This window comes from Haliaeetus albicilla, chromosome 3 (genome assembly GCF_947461875.1).
Source record: "Haliaeetus albicilla chromosome 3, bHalAlb1.1, whole genome shotgun sequence".
Taxonomy (NCBI): domain Eukaryota; kingdom Metazoa; phylum Chordata; class Aves; order Accipitriformes; family Accipitridae; genus Haliaeetus; species Haliaeetus albicilla.
This window is the reverse complement of record NC_091485.1, coordinates 6,336,168-6,353,075: the sequence shown is the minus strand read 5'-3', so window position 1 is coordinate 6,353,075 and position 16,908 is coordinate 6,336,168. Positions and strand designations below refer to the sequence as shown.

Genomic DNA, 16,908 nt, shown 5'->3' with positions numbered 1-16,908 from the left:
GTTTCTCCCGCCGAGCCTTGCGGGTAGCGGCGCCGTCAGCGGCGCTCTGGCGCATGCGCCTTCGTTGGCGCCTGCGGGCCCTTGCGAAATGGCGGCAACGGTAGCGGCTTCGCGGAGCTTGGCGAAGCGCTGGCTGCGGCCGGCGGCGCGGGCGGTGAGTGCTTGTCCTCGGCCCCCTCCGCCCTCCCGCCGGCGTCCCGGCGGAGGGGAAACGGTCAGGCCGCGGGGCTGGCGCGGAGAAGCCCCCTTCAGGAGGGAGACGGGCCGGCCGGGCCTGGGGACCACCACCCCCTGGCGTCCCCTGCCGCTCCCCTCAGCCGCGGCGGGGGAGCGCTCCTGGTGCCGGCCGGGCTCCCCCCTTGCCTTGCCCCGCGGCCTGGTTCGCGGAGGCCCGTAGCCGGTGTCTCCCCCGTGACCTTGGCGGGGGAGCAGCCGCCCCGGGGCGGGGAGCCGCGGCTGGGTTGCGGGAGCGGGGCGGGCAGGGCCGTGCGGGGCCGGGTGCCCCCCTCGGCGGGCTCGTTCCCACCGGTTCTCTTTTTTTTTTTTTCCTTCCGAAGCGGGGCCGGCCTCGCTACTCGGCTCCTAGGGCGGGTTACTGGGTGGTAGCTGCCTGTAGGCAGGGCTGGGCCGCTCCTCCTGGCTTGGGAAGCGAACGCCGTAGCCTTAGGCCGTGAGGGAGCTCCAGGAGGGATGGGAGAAGGCAGCGGGGACGGGACGTGGTGGGGAAGGGCTCTGGATGAGGCCGGCAGGTGCAGCACCTTCCAGCCCCAGCACCTGGGTAGAGAGCTTATTGCTGGCTGCTTCTGGACCTGTGTGGGAAGCTGGTGTATCTCTGTATGTTGCTTGGATCTGGCTAGCAGTTGTTTCCAGAAGCGGTGCTTCTTAAACGTTTGACTGTTTTGTTTTAGCTGATCTGTAAGCAGTCCTTAGCGAAGGCTTGTTTTCCTCCGTGGTGAAGTGGGAGTTTTCAGCTTCTTTCCACAGTTCTTACTCTGTGTGTCCGTAATGAGCTTGGGATTGCAAAAGACAAATGTGTGGGAAAAGGACCCTGTAAATGCAGCTGTAGTTGTCTCTGTCTTATAAAGCAAGTGCAGCAAAGACAACCTGCTAAGAGGGAGAAAGACTTAAAGATTGTCGTTATGTTTTAGATGGCAGTGAACTGGCTCTGGTTGGACCTTTAATTTCATAAGGGCAGTGATGTCCTTGGTAGCATAACAATTTAGGATTAGTGTGATCAGTGTTTACTTAAAATTTAGTGTAATGTCTTTTTCTGCTTTGTGGAATTCTGTTCAGACTCATTCTGAACAAAACTTATGGTGGCAGAAATTCATATGTATAACTTTAACAGAAAAGTGTATGTGGATGGGAATAGCAGTTCTGAAAACTGTTTTCTCAAAGCTTAGATGTGGAAAGAAAAGTAATCTGCTAAACAGTTGTGTGGTTTGGGTTTTTTTATAATGTATTTCCAGAGTCCTCTGATGCAAAATATATTTGATAACTGTTTATAGCAACTTCAGAAAATAACAAAGTTTCTTCAAAGGAAATTAGTTGCAAGGCATTGTGGCAGAATTCTGACTGGAGATTGCAGCAGGCTGTTTACTCTGAGGGGAGAAAAAAAAAAAAGGGTCAGTTTCTTCTGGGGCTTTAGGGCATAGTCACAGGGGAGGTGGTTTGTGTTGTTTCCCCCCCCCCTCAGTCATTTGCACTTTAAGCAATACTAAGTATTTACAGACCTCTTCGTTGTGTGCTGTCTTTACATGGAGTAAAGATTTTCTTTGAATTGCTTTATGCAATTACCATGTGTATTGTTGCTCACTGGTGAGAAGTAATTTATTGCAGTAAAAAAAGATGTACTGTTGCTGCAAAGACATTTTGGAAAAAAGCATTAGGAGTATATGCTAGAGAATGCATGGTTGCTACGTTTAAAGTGTGCACTGTAGCCTGCCACGTCAGTTAGAGTTCTACTAGTCTAACTTGGGTTGCACTTGGCCTGTGAAAGCAGTTCTGCTGCAGAGAGGAAGCCCCATTTTAGCTTGAGCTGTAGTTGTTGGGAAAGTTGTTTTGCAGATAAATTGCATCTGATACATAGGTTACATCTGGCTGTCCATGAACTAGTTGATCTGATTCTCTATGTGAAATGTTAATGAAGATGATTAATACAGGAATTAAGATGGGCATGGAGTTGCCCCAAAGCATGGTAACACAGCAGAGTGGAAGGGGGAGAGTAACTGCCTGGAGGAGGGTACTCGCAGAACTCTTTGTGAGTAGGTGTTAAGGCTGATCTTACTTGAAGATGGCTGTAAAAACCAGAAGTGTGTTAGCAAATATGATGATGCATTAGATTCACTGTTATGCAAGATGATAATTAGAGGAAGCTAGTATGAGAAATGATAAAACTAGGTCGAGGAAGGTGTACTGTAGTTCAGTTCTGGTATGGAAGAAGAGGGGAATGTTTGGAAAGGATAGGGAGGGAAGATCTGCTTGTTAGCATATTATAGGGTGATTGTCTTTTCCAGCAACTGTTATATTCATGGTTCAAATGTTACTCCAGTGCATTTTAGGATATATTTCAAATAGGGAAGTGCTGATGTCACTGCATGGGTCACTAGTATGGGTTTGTGTTGCTGTTCTCATCAATCATACATCCTCAGTTAGATATGTTTTTCTGAACAGTGCAAAGAAGAAATACCAGGTTCCAAGAAATTGGGTATTTATACTGTGGAGACTAAAATTGGGTAGGTTTGTGTGGTGGGGTTTTTTGTTTTGTTTTTGGTCTTGAACATGCCAGGGGAGAGGGAATAATATTACAGAACGGGAAAACTGTGCCCTTGTGCTTCATTTAGGTATTAATAAATGGTTCTAAATTGGCCACTAATTAATAGAGAATGAGAAAAAGAGAAATATATCTGACTTCTGAAGCAATGATGAGCTGGAACAGCTTTCCCTACCACCTAATTTTTTTATCTTCATTACTCTTGACCACCTGAAATAATTAAAATTCTGAGGATTGCTTGACCTGAGAGGTATTTTCCATTAATTCCTGTGGTTCCCATAAAGCTGTCTCCATCTTTGCTTACATACAAAAAAAAGTGTAAGAATACTACAGCATTAATTGCAAACATATTCTTCTGTCGGTGCAGCCTCAGATAGGTCTGAGAGACTGGTTAGCTTTAGTGCTGTAAATAACATAGCCTGCAAGTAGCAGGGTGTCACAGACTGTTCTCTCATCCAGTCAAAACTTTTTTTTTTCTTTTCTGGTTGTGAATATAGGAAAGCTGGAACTTCATTGCATGTAGCTTTAAAATAAGTTGATAACAATATTCTCGTATATATGTTATCAGTGTTGAGTAAAAGTTTGTTATAAATGTAGGGTAGCTGAGAACGCTGAAAGTCTTCTTTGTGGAAACATTTGTTCTATAATAGTTATCTTGACTTCTTTCCATAGTGGCCAGCGGCATGTCAGACTCTTGCACGCAACTTACACTTCACAGTCTATGGAAAGAAAAATGCTTCTACGAAGGTTTCTGATTCGGTATGTTTGTGCTTCTTTATGTCTTAAGTAACAGGTTAAATAATACACATAATGCTTGAGAGATGTGAAACAACCTGGTACTTGGCTTTTAGTGGAGTGTTGTGTTCAAGTACATAGTGAGATTGAGTTGCTGAAATGCATTGCTTTTTTTAATGATAGTTTCCACCCAAGGCAGTACATAACAGATGTAGCATTTGCTGCAAGAGTCTATTAAGAACATGAAACCTTTACTGCTTGTGTCTCCATGAAACTTAAGTTTGACCTACCTTGAAATATTTGTGTTCATAACAAACTGATTTATTTTTCCAGATTTCTACACAATATCCAGTAGTGGACCATGAATTCGATGCAGTTGTTGTGGGTGCAGGAGGAGCAGGTCTGCGGGCTGCATTTGGTTTGTCAGAAGCTGGATTTAATACAGCATGTGTTACAAAGCTGTTTCCCACCAGATCTCATACCGTTGCTGCACAGGTGAGAAATGAGGTAGAACAAATGTTTAAAAAAATGCCTGCTGTCAGAAAGTTGATTTGAATATGCACACAAACATCGTGTTTCAAGGCCACACTTCCTTTTATAAATATTGCATATTTAGCTGAAACTACTTTGCAGGGCAATATATGTTTAGATTCTATTCAGTGCTTTTTCACTGCATTCAGTGTAACTTTGCAATTCATTGTGTTACACGAAACAGAACAAGATAAGAGTGAGTGTGAAATTGATAAATTGTGCAGGTTTTTCACAGCCACGTTAAATCTGACTTTACTGTATTTCTTGTACATGGAGGCATAAATGGTGTGTGACTTTTAACAGGAATGAGGAAATCCTACTAAGGCTGTACTTCAGTAATATAATTCCAGGAAAATGGATTTTCATTTTCAGGGAGGGATCAATGCTGCTCTGGGAAACATGGAGGATGATAACTGGAGGTGGCATTTCTACGACACAGTGAAAGGGTCTGATTGGCTGGGTGACCAGGATGCCATACACTACATGACCGAGCAAGCCCCAGCTGCGGTGATAGAGGTCAGACCCACTGGAATTGATGTTGGCTCTAAGTATTTATAACACAGACTAGCTTCCAAAGAGATGTCCTTACTAGGAACATGGTAAAATAACTTGTTGGATTGTTATGCACAAGAGTTTCTGATGTTTGTGTTTGGGTTCAACAGCTGGAAAACTATGGGATGCCTTTCAGCAGAACTGAAGAAGGAAAAATCTATCAGCGTGCATTTGGTGGACAGAGTCTTCAGTTTGGAAAAGGAGGACAGGCTCACAGATGCTGTTGTGTTGCAGACAGGACAGGACACTCGCTCTTACATACTCTGTATGGCAGGGTAAGCAGCTGTGAAGCAAACTTGGTTTGGGTTTTTGTATTTGCAATTGATGATGTTTGGTTTTTTTTCTTCCCCCTGGAGGTTGTGGGGGGGAACCACCCATGTGTAGCTCTTCACATATGAATGAGGAATCTTGGGGAATGATTGAGAACAATTCTGGATTTCCTTCCTTCGGCAAAGTGGAAGGATGTAGCCTAGGTGATGCTTGTTTTTTGTCAGGAGTATGCAGAAATAGAATAAATTGAAAGATCGTAATTATAATGGCTCTCGTGAAGACAATGAATGTTAATTAGTGTACACTGTTAGCTTTGTGGCCTGTAGTAGTTCTTAACTGTTAATACTTTTGCGTCTGTTAACTAGACCCAAAGACAATTTATGTAAACCTTCCCCAAAGAACTTCTTTCAAAAAATCTGACACAGCAGCATTGGGGAACCCTGAAAAAAGGTACAAGGCAGTGTTTGCTTTCACTCATCTTCAAACAGGGAGCAGGGAAAGCAAGAGGTATAAATGCATGGTGGTGTACTGTGCGTTTCTGAGCTTGCTCTATGGCAAGTAAGTGGCTGGTGTTCCAGTGTCTGTTCCTATCAATTCTACAAACCATAACTAAAGAAAGGTTTGGTTATTTTAAAATAGTAGCGAGCTACTTGAAACCTGAAATTAAGTAGCTAGTAGCTAATGTTTTTTTATTTACTTAGTAGGTAGCTAATTGCTCTCCTTCAGGTTCACACTATATGTGCTGCTGCAATATGAATGTTCAGTGCTGCCAAATGTTGGTCTGATCCTTGAGGGCATGAAAGAATGTTTGACTCTATGCCTGCTGCTTTTGCTGGTATACTAGGCTCCCGGAGATGCATTCTGCTTCTCTTCAAGAGGTTAAGTAAAATGTGCTTGTACATGCATCAAGCACTGCAGCTGACTAAAGTGTTGCCAAATGTAGAGGGAAATAACAAGTCTTGCTGACTAGTTATGACTTCTCAGAATTAAGTGGTTTGATAACTACTTGTGTCTCTTTAAGCTAGAATAGATTCATTAGCAAATTTTTATAAAGATTTGTGAGGAAACTGGCTTCCCTGAGAGTTGGTGGGAATGGTTTTTATCCTGATACAGCCTGTATGCATTGACAGTTTTGAAGAGAGGTTACTTTGGTTTCTGGATTTTTCTTCAAGTTCCTTTTTTTATTTTCCTCCAGTCTCTAAGATACGATACAAGCTACTTCGTTGAGTATTTTGCCTTGGACCTACTTATGGAAAATGGAGAATGTCGTGGTGTTATTGCCCTTTGCATAGAAGATGGCACCATACATCGTTTTAGAGCAAAGAACACTGTCATTGCCACTGGGTAATGTAATGTTTATGTTGAAGGACAGAAACTTGAGTGTGCTACTAGTTGGAAGTCTGTGTGTTTGTACATGTATTTGAATCCACAGTGTAGAGATGCCGTGTTGGCTTGAAAAATGTAATTTACATGTTCATCTGCTTTCCCCACTTTGATCAAAAGTAATACAACTGAATTCAGTTGTTCCCTCTGAAAGAAGGCAGCTGTTACTTTTGTGAGCAAGTATAAATTTAATATGAGGTCTAACTTTGAATTCTAGAACAATGACTCAAAGGCGAAATGTGCAAGAGCAGTATGTGTGATCCAAATGGTCTGAGATTTTTAAAAAGTGCTGTTTAAAGCAGAGATTGTTGCAATGCTACCAATGTGTATATATCTGTAGGGTTCCGAGTTTCCTGTAGGAAACAACTTTCTTCAAAATTTGGGAGAATCTGTTACATTAAGATACCAAAATTGTAAGTCTGATTGTTGTAGGATGAAATTGTCGGATGAGTGTAACTTAACATTACTTGGTTGAAAAAGTTTGTATACCTTTATTAGAATGCTGTATGCATTAGATAGCAATAAACAGCAAAATTCCCTTATCTGTTTGTGTGACAGATATGTTTATAGAGCATAGCAAAATAATGGAGTTCGGTTGCCTCTATAATTTGGCTTTATTAAAGCTGAGGCTGTTTTTGTACTTGAGTACTTTGAGGTACATAATATGTAGATTGATACCTCTTCTGAGAGTTTGTCCTGAAATTGGGGGTATTTGCAGTGCTCAATAACATTGGAAGCTAACGTATTTGTTTTAGGCACAAGAATTCTCTTTTAATACCTAATTTTGGGCAACTAGGTTTTGAAATCTAGAAATATAAAATCAGGGCAGTGTTGAGGACTTAAACTATTGCTATATGCTATTTTTGATAAAACTGCTAAGTAATAGTTCAAATTGAGTTTAATGCTATTGGGTTGTATTGAGAGAACTTCCTGAAGTAACTTTTTCTGGCAAAAAGGTTTCTGATATTAACCTAATTATCCTGCTTTGGAACTGTTATTCTTTTTCTTGGACCTTCTGTCACCAGCTGTTTTTTAAATACAGTTGAGCATAACAGGACAATACCAATTTTCTTTTCTTTTATTTGAACTTAGTACAGGCAAAACTTGGGCATCTTGCTTATTAACCCTCTGCTCTATTTCTACTATTGTGCAAAGAGCATAGCTGAGTGGTATGTTCTGGTGATACTTTTTTGACTGCTAATTCTGTTAACTTTTGTGTCCTGTAGTGGGTACGGCCGCACTTACTTCAGTTGTACATCTGCTCATACTAGTACGGGTGATGGCACTGCTATGGTCACACGAGCTGGTCTTCCTTGCCAGGACTTAGAATTTGTACAGTTTCACCCTACAGGTACAGAATATGAAATAATACAACATCATTTTTAATGATTTGAACAGATTGGGGTTTTTGTGTTGTTTTAAAATGTGCTCAAATCAGTTTGCACTTTCTGCAGTGCAACTTTTCATTTGTTGCTTGTGACAGGTGTTCAGACTTGTCTGCAACTGCTGTGGAATATAAATCTGAGAGTAAGACACAATGAGAGAGATGTCTCAGCTGTTTTAATTTAAAGGCCAGTGTTAAATATTCTAAGTTGCTGTCTTTACCATACTAAGAGGTTTTATGAATTCCAAGTTGAAACCACTTCACCTCTTAAACTTACATTTCCTCTCGTCCTTAATATTTTGAAGAGTTTGATATTAGATACAGGAGCAACAGGATAGATGCAAACATTAAGGAGTTATATACCAGAATCTTTTGTGGAAGTGGGGTAGTTGAAGTAAAAGTATATATTTAGGACTGCAGTTTTATAGCAGAGGATCAGGATCTAAACTGTGGACAACAGAGGTCACACTAAAAAGTGAAGATCTGCTTTTTTGATTGTAGCTAAACAAATGCTGAGTTTTAACTTGTGATAAGTGGTGATTTTTTAATTGTTCACTTAGTTTTACAATGTTATCCTTGTTATGTCATAGAGATCCAATGTTCATTTGACTTAGCTAAGGTTTTTCTAGTCAAAGAAGCTTCATTACTTGTCTGAGAATTCCATAGCTTTTCACATAATTATCAAGTGCATGAATTGGTTAGCATTTTTGTTTTCTATGATGACCAGTGCTGAAGGCTGACAGGTAGGCCTTCCTTCTCTAAAGGAAAAGAAGACTTATTGAGTAGGCTTTGACATTCCACACGATTGGAAGCTGTCCTGTACTGCCTTAGCACAGGAGAAGGGGGAACAAAGATGAGCAGACTGGCCTTGAGATAATCAACTTCTGGTTTACTTAAAGATCTTGAACAAAGTAATTCCTGAAGGTCTACAAAATCTTTGTAAAGTCTCCTTACCTATTGCTGGGTGCGGATCTCTTCTAGTTCTGATATTTTAGATACTGTGGGTGTTCCAAATCAACTTGCTCACCTTCCAGGAAGAGTGTTTGAAAGGAATAACAATACTTGTTTCTGAGCAGTCTTGAGTCTTGGGAGACAGTTACTAGTGATAGGATTAAGGTGGAATAAAATCTATCCCTGTGACTTGTTTGCGTTATTTTAAGGCAACCTTGTTTGTTCAGTCCTGGTCATCCTGATTATGAAGCTGTTGAGAGAATATCTCATTTAATGGTTATTTTCTTTCTTGACAGGTATCTATGGGGCTGGCTGCCTTATAACAGAAGGCTGTCGTGGAGAGGGAGGTATTCTAATTAACAGTCAAGGTGAAAGATTCATGGAGAGATACGCACCTGTTGCTAAGGATCTGGCTTCCAGGGATGTAGTATCTCGTTCTATGACCATAGAAATCCGTGAAGGAAGGTTAGTTAAATATTCGAACAAAGCTACAGAATGAATACTTAATCGTACTAGACTATATGTGGTACAATGTGATAAACACCTCATAATTCATGGGAGTGAGCTTTAATAACTGTTAGCTGAACACTGCATGCAGGGAAAAAAATTTGCTTGTTAATTCCTAATGATACTAAAAGGGAACACAAGATGTTAGGAGTATCCTGTTTGAATTTGGTGCATCTAGAGACAGTTGCTCAAACAAGTTTAATGTATACACTCTTAACTGCAAAAGTGGAAATAATTTGGTGCTCTGTTCTCTTGATTAATTATCTTCAATTCTTAGATATTTCTGCAGGGATATAGTGGTTTAAAGTCTGAAGTACTGTGAGTTATTCTGAAAAGAAAGCTGGGAGGCGAAAACTACATGTAAATTCTGACAGGTTCAACACTTTTCAAATATAGATTTGAAAATGAATAGATTCATTTTTGTCAGTTAACCTTTGAAAAAATTAAAGTTAAAATTTTTCATAAATAAAACAAATTGGATTAGAAATATTACTGGTGTTTGCAGAATTCCTGTTTTGTATTCCAGTGTTGACTTGGGTTTTTTTGTGTTTTTTTTGTGGTAGGGGTTGTGGTCCTGAAAAAGACCATGTGTACTTGCAGTTGCATCACCTACCACCACAGCAGCTAGCAACCCGTCTCCCAGGAATTTCAGAAACAGCTATGATATTTGCTGGAGTCGATGTCACTAAAGAGCCTATTCCTGTTCTGCCTACTGTGCATTATAATATGGGAGGTATTCCTACTAACTACAAAGGACAGGTAAGTAATAGATCACTTTTAGGATTTTTTTTTTTTCCAGCCTGATAAAAGGAAATGCTTTTCCAAATACAAAAGCATTAACAATGTTTTTCATAAATGTAAGGATGCTGAGTAAGATTAGCTTAATAATAATATTATAATAATGATGTCAGAGTACTTAAAACACACAGTCTGGTTTGTTTTTGTCAGTAACTTGAAAGCCATGTTACAGCCCATCTGGAGATGAAGAAATGTCTAAAATGAAGTTACTGTCATGTCTGACAAGAATTCTCTTGTTTATCAAGTTGGTGATAATATATAGTTGAACAGGGATCAAACTAGGGCTCTATATTACAGTCTGTAACTGCAGTTAATGTATATTAATTCTCTGTACCTCATGTAATCTCTACACTAAAGCAGATTGCTTCAACTCATACTAATTAGAAGTCAATGTGATGGTGTCAGGTGAATTTTTCTGTTTCAGTGTGTTGTACTTGTTAATTTCTACTGTAAAATTTTGCCTTAGAAATGTGCGCAGATCAGACTTTCTTTCTGTGCTTTTCTGACTTGCAGAATTGTGATGAAGAGTATGTGGTTCTGTTTCATCAGCATAACTAAAGAAATCTTAGGTTTTACTGCCATCTGTATTTACATAGCATTGCTACTTATGCTTTAGAACTAAGGTATTTATTGGTTTAGAGTAGGAGAAAACTTCAGATTGCTGTGTTTCATCCTTACATGCACATGGCCTTTGCAAATAAGGAGGTTTGTTCTGTTATAAACTGTTTAAGAAATGAGTATTAATTGACTGTCTGAAATGATAGGTGATCACACATGTGAATGGTGAGGATAGAGTGGTACCTGGTTTATATGCTTGTGGGGAAGCAGCCTCTGCATCTGTCCATGGCGCAAATCGACTTGGAGCAAACTCACTTCTGGATTTGGTGGTCTTTGGCCGTGCTTGCGCCCTTACTATTGCAGAGACGTGCAAGCCTGGTAAGTCTCACTTCATTTTAGAGACATTTGCCTTTATGATTTCATTTCTGCCCAACAAAGAGTTGTTGCTACGTAATTAAAATTCAGAATGCTAGACATATACTCTTTCTTTGTTAGAAAAGGCAGAAATCAGTGTTTATGCTTTTTATAGGCATGTTCTTTGTGATGCAAATGCTTGTCACTAACATTTGCTTTGTGAGTTGATCTTCTTAAAACTGGAACTGGGTCAATGCTATTGGCAAAAACAGTTGAGATTTTTTCACAGACTAGCAAAACAGAATATTGAATTATGAAGACTGATTTCTCTACATGCTGCACTGCATCTTCTACATCAAAATGTACAAAATGTATTATAGTGGAATTTGCTGCCACCTTGTTGATATATAAGGTGGACTGCATATGCAAATGATAAGAGACAGATACTAAAAATCATACCATCTCATCCCCTGTATGTGGATTATCACTGCTGAATGTTATTTTTAAATAATCTGGTTCAGCAACAGTTAGTGAGCTGAAAAAACCCCCCACCCAACCAACAAAATACTGTGAGAGGCAGTTATATTGCCAGAGCAGCTGAAGTCCAGAAGTAGTCATCTGTTTTCTCATTGCTTAATGTCCAAATTAATAAGACTGTTTGGTTTTTTTCAGTCTGACTGTGCACAAGGTACACAGAGTAATGGTTCTTGATGGAACCAGCTTGGATCTAGCAATGCCAATTGGCTCTGTCTTTGTGCAAACACTTATTTGGATCAGTCTTTCTGTGACTCCTTTGAGTTTGAAGTTGCAGGAGGGTTTTTATTAGTCTGAATGCAAAGCTACATGAGAGATGAAGTGTGCTGGTAAGATGCTGTGTTTGGTTTGTTACCCAGTAACAGATGGGTTCCAGTATTGAAGGCAAGATGCAGAGCTCATGTAACTGCCAAGCTTATTGACTGGTCCCTGGTCCCTTAATGGGCCCAAGAGAGTGTGGGAGGTCTGGGGGTGAGGAGACAAAGTATTAAGGGAAGGTGGTAAGGAGTCACGAGCATAAGCTTATTCTATAGTCAGCATCAAGTACTGTTTTTAAGGAATTAACAGCAGAATTTAGCCAAACCTATAAATTCCCTACTGTCACAGGAAAGAATGTGATTCATGTATTCCACTGAGAACTCTATTTCTAAGTGTAAGGATACTATTGGTGGGAGTTCAGGAAAATTACAGTTAACCTGTACCTCAGAGGAAGAAAATAGATTCTGTTTTAGTCAAATATGACTTTTAATAGTTGCTAGTCCATGAAACTGACAGAAACCAAAACCAGTCACCTACTAAACTTACTGAAATTTTCTTATTAGGAGAGCCAGTTCCCTCCATTAAACCAAATGCCGGTGAAGAGTCAGTTGCTAATCTTGACAAATTAAGATTTGCTAATGGAACTGTAAGAACTTCAGAAGTGCGACTTAACATGCAGAAGGTAAGCCTGGTGAAGCTCTCAAGTATGAGGTGCGAGAAGCTGCAAGCAACAGGGGGCTTGGTCCCTTTGCGAAGTACACTTCAGGATTTGCTTTGCAGAAGTAAAAAGCAGTGTGAGAAGATTGGCTGTGCGCAGTAAAGGCTGTATCAGTTTTGTTAGTTTCTTCTTCCCTTCGTGGCTATTCCTCTTGCATAGTTTACCCACTGTATAATAGAGCAGGGTTTCCTCTAGGATGAGCAGAAGAATGTTTTTTCTTCAGGCTGCAGATGGGTTTGAAGTCAAAACAGCTCTGTATCAAGCTGTTGGAACTAATGAAGTCATGGGATATTACGCATATGTGGCATATGAAACTGATTTTGTTTTACTGTCTTGCAGACAATGCAAAACCATGCTGCTGTATTTCGTACTGGTTCTGTACTCCAAGAAGGCTGTGAAAAACTTAGCCAAATTTATAGTGATCTGGCTCACCTAAAGACATTTGACAGAGGTAATTTGATAGCAAACAATCCACCTTGGCCAGAGTACTCTCTGGGAAAACTGTTGTGTTTTGTGGTGTTTTTTTTTTTCTTTCTGTAAACCTTCTTATGTGTTTCTTGAAACTTTGGCTAAAGACTGACCACTTTGAACCTTTCAAAATATTTTGTAGAGCCCTACTTGCCAAACATGGTAATCAGTAATGTATTAGATCTTACTGGTTGTTTTCTGACTGCATACTCTTTCAAAGAAGCAGAGACTGAAATCAGATTTAACTGTATAAGGTACTAACTGCTGTTCTTTCATAACATGATACGAAGTTGTTCACATACTAAGATGAACTTTGTAAGTGTCATCCGAAAAGACCAGGGAGTTGCAAAAAGATAAAGACTATTCATAGGCCAAACACTTCAGTTTTCACTCTTCAGCTGAGCAGGTAGTGCTGCATACAGATACTGGCATATCTTGCAGTGTATCTTAGGAGAACTTGGTTAATTAAGTACAACTGGTGAGGTACCTTTTTGTCCACTCACATGTATTTCTCTCCAACTACTGCTAGTTGACATGTATCCTAACACTGAAAGTAGAACTGGCTTTCTTGGACAGCTCTCACCAAGCATCAAGATAAGTGTTAAAATAACTTAGAATGTAGGGATCAAAATGAAGATACATTCATGTAAGTGAACTTGGGTCACCTTGGAGATACTTAAATGAAGAAGAACCTTGTATAACTAGCAGGTTGGTTTGTTTCTGAGGGTGGGAAGGAAGGGAAAGCCCTGTTGTCTGGATCTGCTAGGGATCTACTTAAAGAGCTACCACGTAGCCAGATCTTGTGATCCCAAATGAGGTATGGGGACTGAGTTTTAGGTATGGTATAAAGCAGGCAAGAATCCATGGTGTAATTTTGTCTCAGCAGTACACACGCAGCAGGGACACCTGGTAGAACTACTGAATTTTTCTAAGATTCATTATGACTGTTAGGGTGTAGGAATTGTTACTGAGCCTTGCAGGCAATAGCAAGTAATTCAGTACTGCAGAGTACTGTGACTGCAGTAGGTGGAGCATTGGCTAGTTCGATTCCAAGTATCAGCAATAGGACACAAACTGAGGAATAACTTGTTTGTAGAACATCTTCCATAGTATTTTAATATCTTACTAGGTATTGTGTGGAACACTGACTTGGTGGAGACCCTGGAACTGCAAAACCTGATGCTTTGTGCTCTACAAACCATTTATGGTGCTGAAGCTCGCAAAGAATCCCGGGGTGCTCATGCCAGAGAGGACTATAAGGTACAAACATTTTCTGTGACCTGGATGTAGGATTGAATTTTCTTGTTATGTGTCCTCAGATGGATTATTTAAAAGTTGTAATTTCTTCAAAGTACAGTCTTTAGAGTCTTGAGTTAAGACTAGTGTAGTATTTGTTTGGGGTCACATCTGTTCAATTTTATCTGTTCTTATTTGTTATGTAAAAATGACTGATGCATGCAACATTGGGTGACAGTCTTGAGAGAAGAGTTGTTCATCTTGTTGTTCAGATGCATGCATCTGAATGATTAGAGAGGTCTAAACCAGGACTATAGTAATAATAAGGTCATGAATGCATAAACAGGACTTCAAGCAGAGTAATTGTCCTATGCAGGGAACATTACCTTAAAGCCCTTGTTAAGCCTCAGTATTTAAGATTTGACATAGGTAGTGTTAAGATAAAGCTTGCTGGCTATTAGGAGACACATTGTATTACAGTTGTAATTGGAATGCAACTAATCATGAGGTTGTAAAGTGATTTGCAGATGTAATTTCTGGTCTATACCAACCTAATTTTCTCCTTAGTTAAGGATAGATGAGTTTGACTATTCTAAGCCGCTCCAAGGCCAACAGCGGAAGCCATTTGAAGAGCACTGGAGAAAGCACACGCTTTCATATGTGGACATCCCATCTGGGAAGGTATGTTGAGCCTGATGCTTGAGGGTCTTTCTCACGGTCAACAGATAGCTGCTTTCATACACAGCTCTTGATATCATGATAATACTGCAAATGATTGTCACCATCTGAGGTACCTGGTACAGTTTAGTGTACTTAGAGCAAGTACACTAATGTGGGAGAAGTTACTATTGATCTTTGGGAAATGTCTTTGCAATCTGAGCTGGAATTGTTTTTCCCCTTGCATTGGGCTAGTTCAAAAGCTTTTTTCTTTTCCTCTGATGGTGGCAAACCCCGTTGTTGGTGTTTAGCATAAAGTTTTTTGTGGTATTTCAAAGATAGAACTGAAATCTGACCCTATACAAATCTTGAGTGTTTTGGGGGTTTTTTTTATCCCATACTATGAATCCTCTTTGTTTCCTCTCCCAGTTTCAGCTTCCTTGAACCTAGTTTGAGGACAAGTGAGAACGCTTCGCTTCCTGAATAGCTGCTGAGGATGGAAAGATAGAGTGACATAGTTCTGTCTCCTAACTGACCATTGGGTTCTCTATCTCCCAAGACTTTCCTAGCTTAAAGAACTAGGAACTAGCAATCTTAGCCAAAACTTTACTTTTGTCTGAAAGGCCTTTTTTAAAGTAGTAGTCTTCTGATACCATTTCTGGTCAGGCTTTGCTTCTAAGGAATCAGTCAGTGGTAGCTTGGGAGAACTTAAATGTTCTTTGTAGGTTACTAACTTCATTTTCTATGGAAGGAAAATAATGGAGAAATTACCTTAACATCAATGCAGTTGTTCAGTTATCTGTGTTATTTGGTCATTCTTGTTAGCTAGGCTGTCTTGTTTAGATAGAAGATGTTTGTCTTAAAGTTCTTTGTTCTCTTTTACTTTAGGTTACCTTGAAATACAGACCTGTGATTGACAGAACTTTGAATGAAGAAGACTGCTCAACTGTCCCACCTGCTATTCGCTCATACTAGTAACTTACATTTAACTTGCAGTCCCCTCCCAGAGGTGGTTAGTGTATATAGGCATAGCACAAGCAAATCAAAATAGTACTGTCACTCTGAATTAATGGAAAATGCTGACTAAACTTTTCTCCAGCTTGTGTTCTGCTGTGGCTTACTGTACAGTTATGAAAACAGAATGCAGGATGGCTTATGTTCTTTCACCCATCTGTCAAAACTGACAGGGAAAACACAGAATGTGTCTAAATAAAATGATTGGAAGTCTTGTATTAGTTTGAATGTGCTGTTATGTATATAATTACAGTGCTTTTATTTTGAATGTATAATTATTTCCATATTTTAAGAACAAGAAATGCATTGCAATAGTTTTTGATAAGATTGAGATGCTGAGTTTTATGATACGGGGACTTAAAATTGTCATAATTGCTGACTGTAAGTAACATGAAAGAAAAGGAGATGATGCACTAGTAATTACAACTTTATTATTTCTAAAGCTAAAATTGTCATATTGTTTTATTGAAAGAAACAAGATACTTGTACTCCAGTTACTTCTTCCAAAATATACCATGAACAGAATATATTCTTAATAGCTAATCTCTGCTATCTCTGGAACTGCTGAAGCCACTTTAGTGGTGTATCATGTGTATGTATTTCTTCGACTGTCTTTTCTCTTAGAGGAGCCAAGGGCAGTTTTGCAGAAGACTTACCTAAGTGTTAAAGCTTACCTGGCTTGAACTTAATGTGCTTTAATGGCAAGATGTAACTTCTAAGGCATCAATACAGCAGTTTCTAGCAGCGTTTGTGTGAAAGACTCCCCATTCTTGGAGGACTGAAGTGTAATTCAATGCACTGTTTAATTTTTGACCATTTTTTTGTTTTCTCAACTGCTGACTGTTGGCTGCTGTTGGTGAAACTGGACTGTTGCTGGCTGTGGTTGGAAAAATTGAATGCACCATCTTTCAATCTGGCAGCAGTGTTTCTTTACCTTACACCAGGGAGTGGGGACTGGACTCTGAGAAACGAAGCACTACCCTGGCATGGGCTGGAAGGGAAAAGGGCCCTGACTGTTGTTAAGGGGGGCGGAAGTAAGGTTCCATCCATCTTTATTGTAATCTTGTTAAAGCAGAATAAACTAACGCCATTCTCTCCCTCGTCCACCAGTTGCTGTTCCGGGCCTTCGCCCAGGGGGGCGGCTTTTCCTCACACCGCCTGGGGGCGGGAAGGGCGCGAGGGGCGGGGCTCAGCCCGGCCGCTGCGCATGCGCCGCCGCGCGGTCCC

General features: G+C 40.2%; 1 protein-coding gene across 1 annotated transcript; it reads left to right on the top strand.

Annotated features, from left to right (window-relative positions):
• The first annotated feature begins 14 nt into the window (after positions 1-14).
• SDHA (succinate dehydrogenase complex flavoprotein subunit A) lies at positions 15-15,899 on the top strand. The gene is made up of 15 exons (XM_069778746.1): positions 15-154; positions 3,446-3,532; positions 3,842-4,003; positions 4,412-4,555; positions 4,702-4,866; positions 6,057-6,205; positions 7,471-7,595; positions 8,876-9,044; positions 9,650-9,845; positions 10,649-10,820; positions 12,152-12,270; positions 12,646-12,757; positions 13,904-14,034; positions 14,578-14,691; positions 15,556-15,899. The coding sequence occupies exons 1-15, from the start codon at positions 89-91 to the stop codon at positions 15,640-15,642; spliced, it is 1,998 nt and encodes a 665-aa protein (XP_069634847.1). The 5' UTR covers positions 15-88; the 3' UTR covers positions 15,643-15,899.
• The last annotated feature ends 1,009 nt before the right edge of the window (positions 15,900-16,908 follow it).

What these genes read in the sequence shown, in the direction of transcription:
- SDHA (XM_069778746.1), top strand. Translation starts at nt 89, where the DNA reads ATGGCGGCAACGGTAGCGGCTTCGCGGAGCTTGGCGAAGCGCTGGCTG. An exon ending in TGCGGCCGGCGGCGCGGGCG is followed by an intron (nt 155 to 3,445) that starts GTGAGTGCTTGT and finishes TTCTTTCCATAG; the next exon opens with TGGCCAGCGGCATGTCAGAC. An exon ending in AACACTGTCATTGCCACTGG is followed by an intron (nt 6,206 to 7,470) that starts GTAATGTAATGT and finishes TGTGTCCTGTAG; the next exon opens with TGGGTACGGCCGCACTTACT.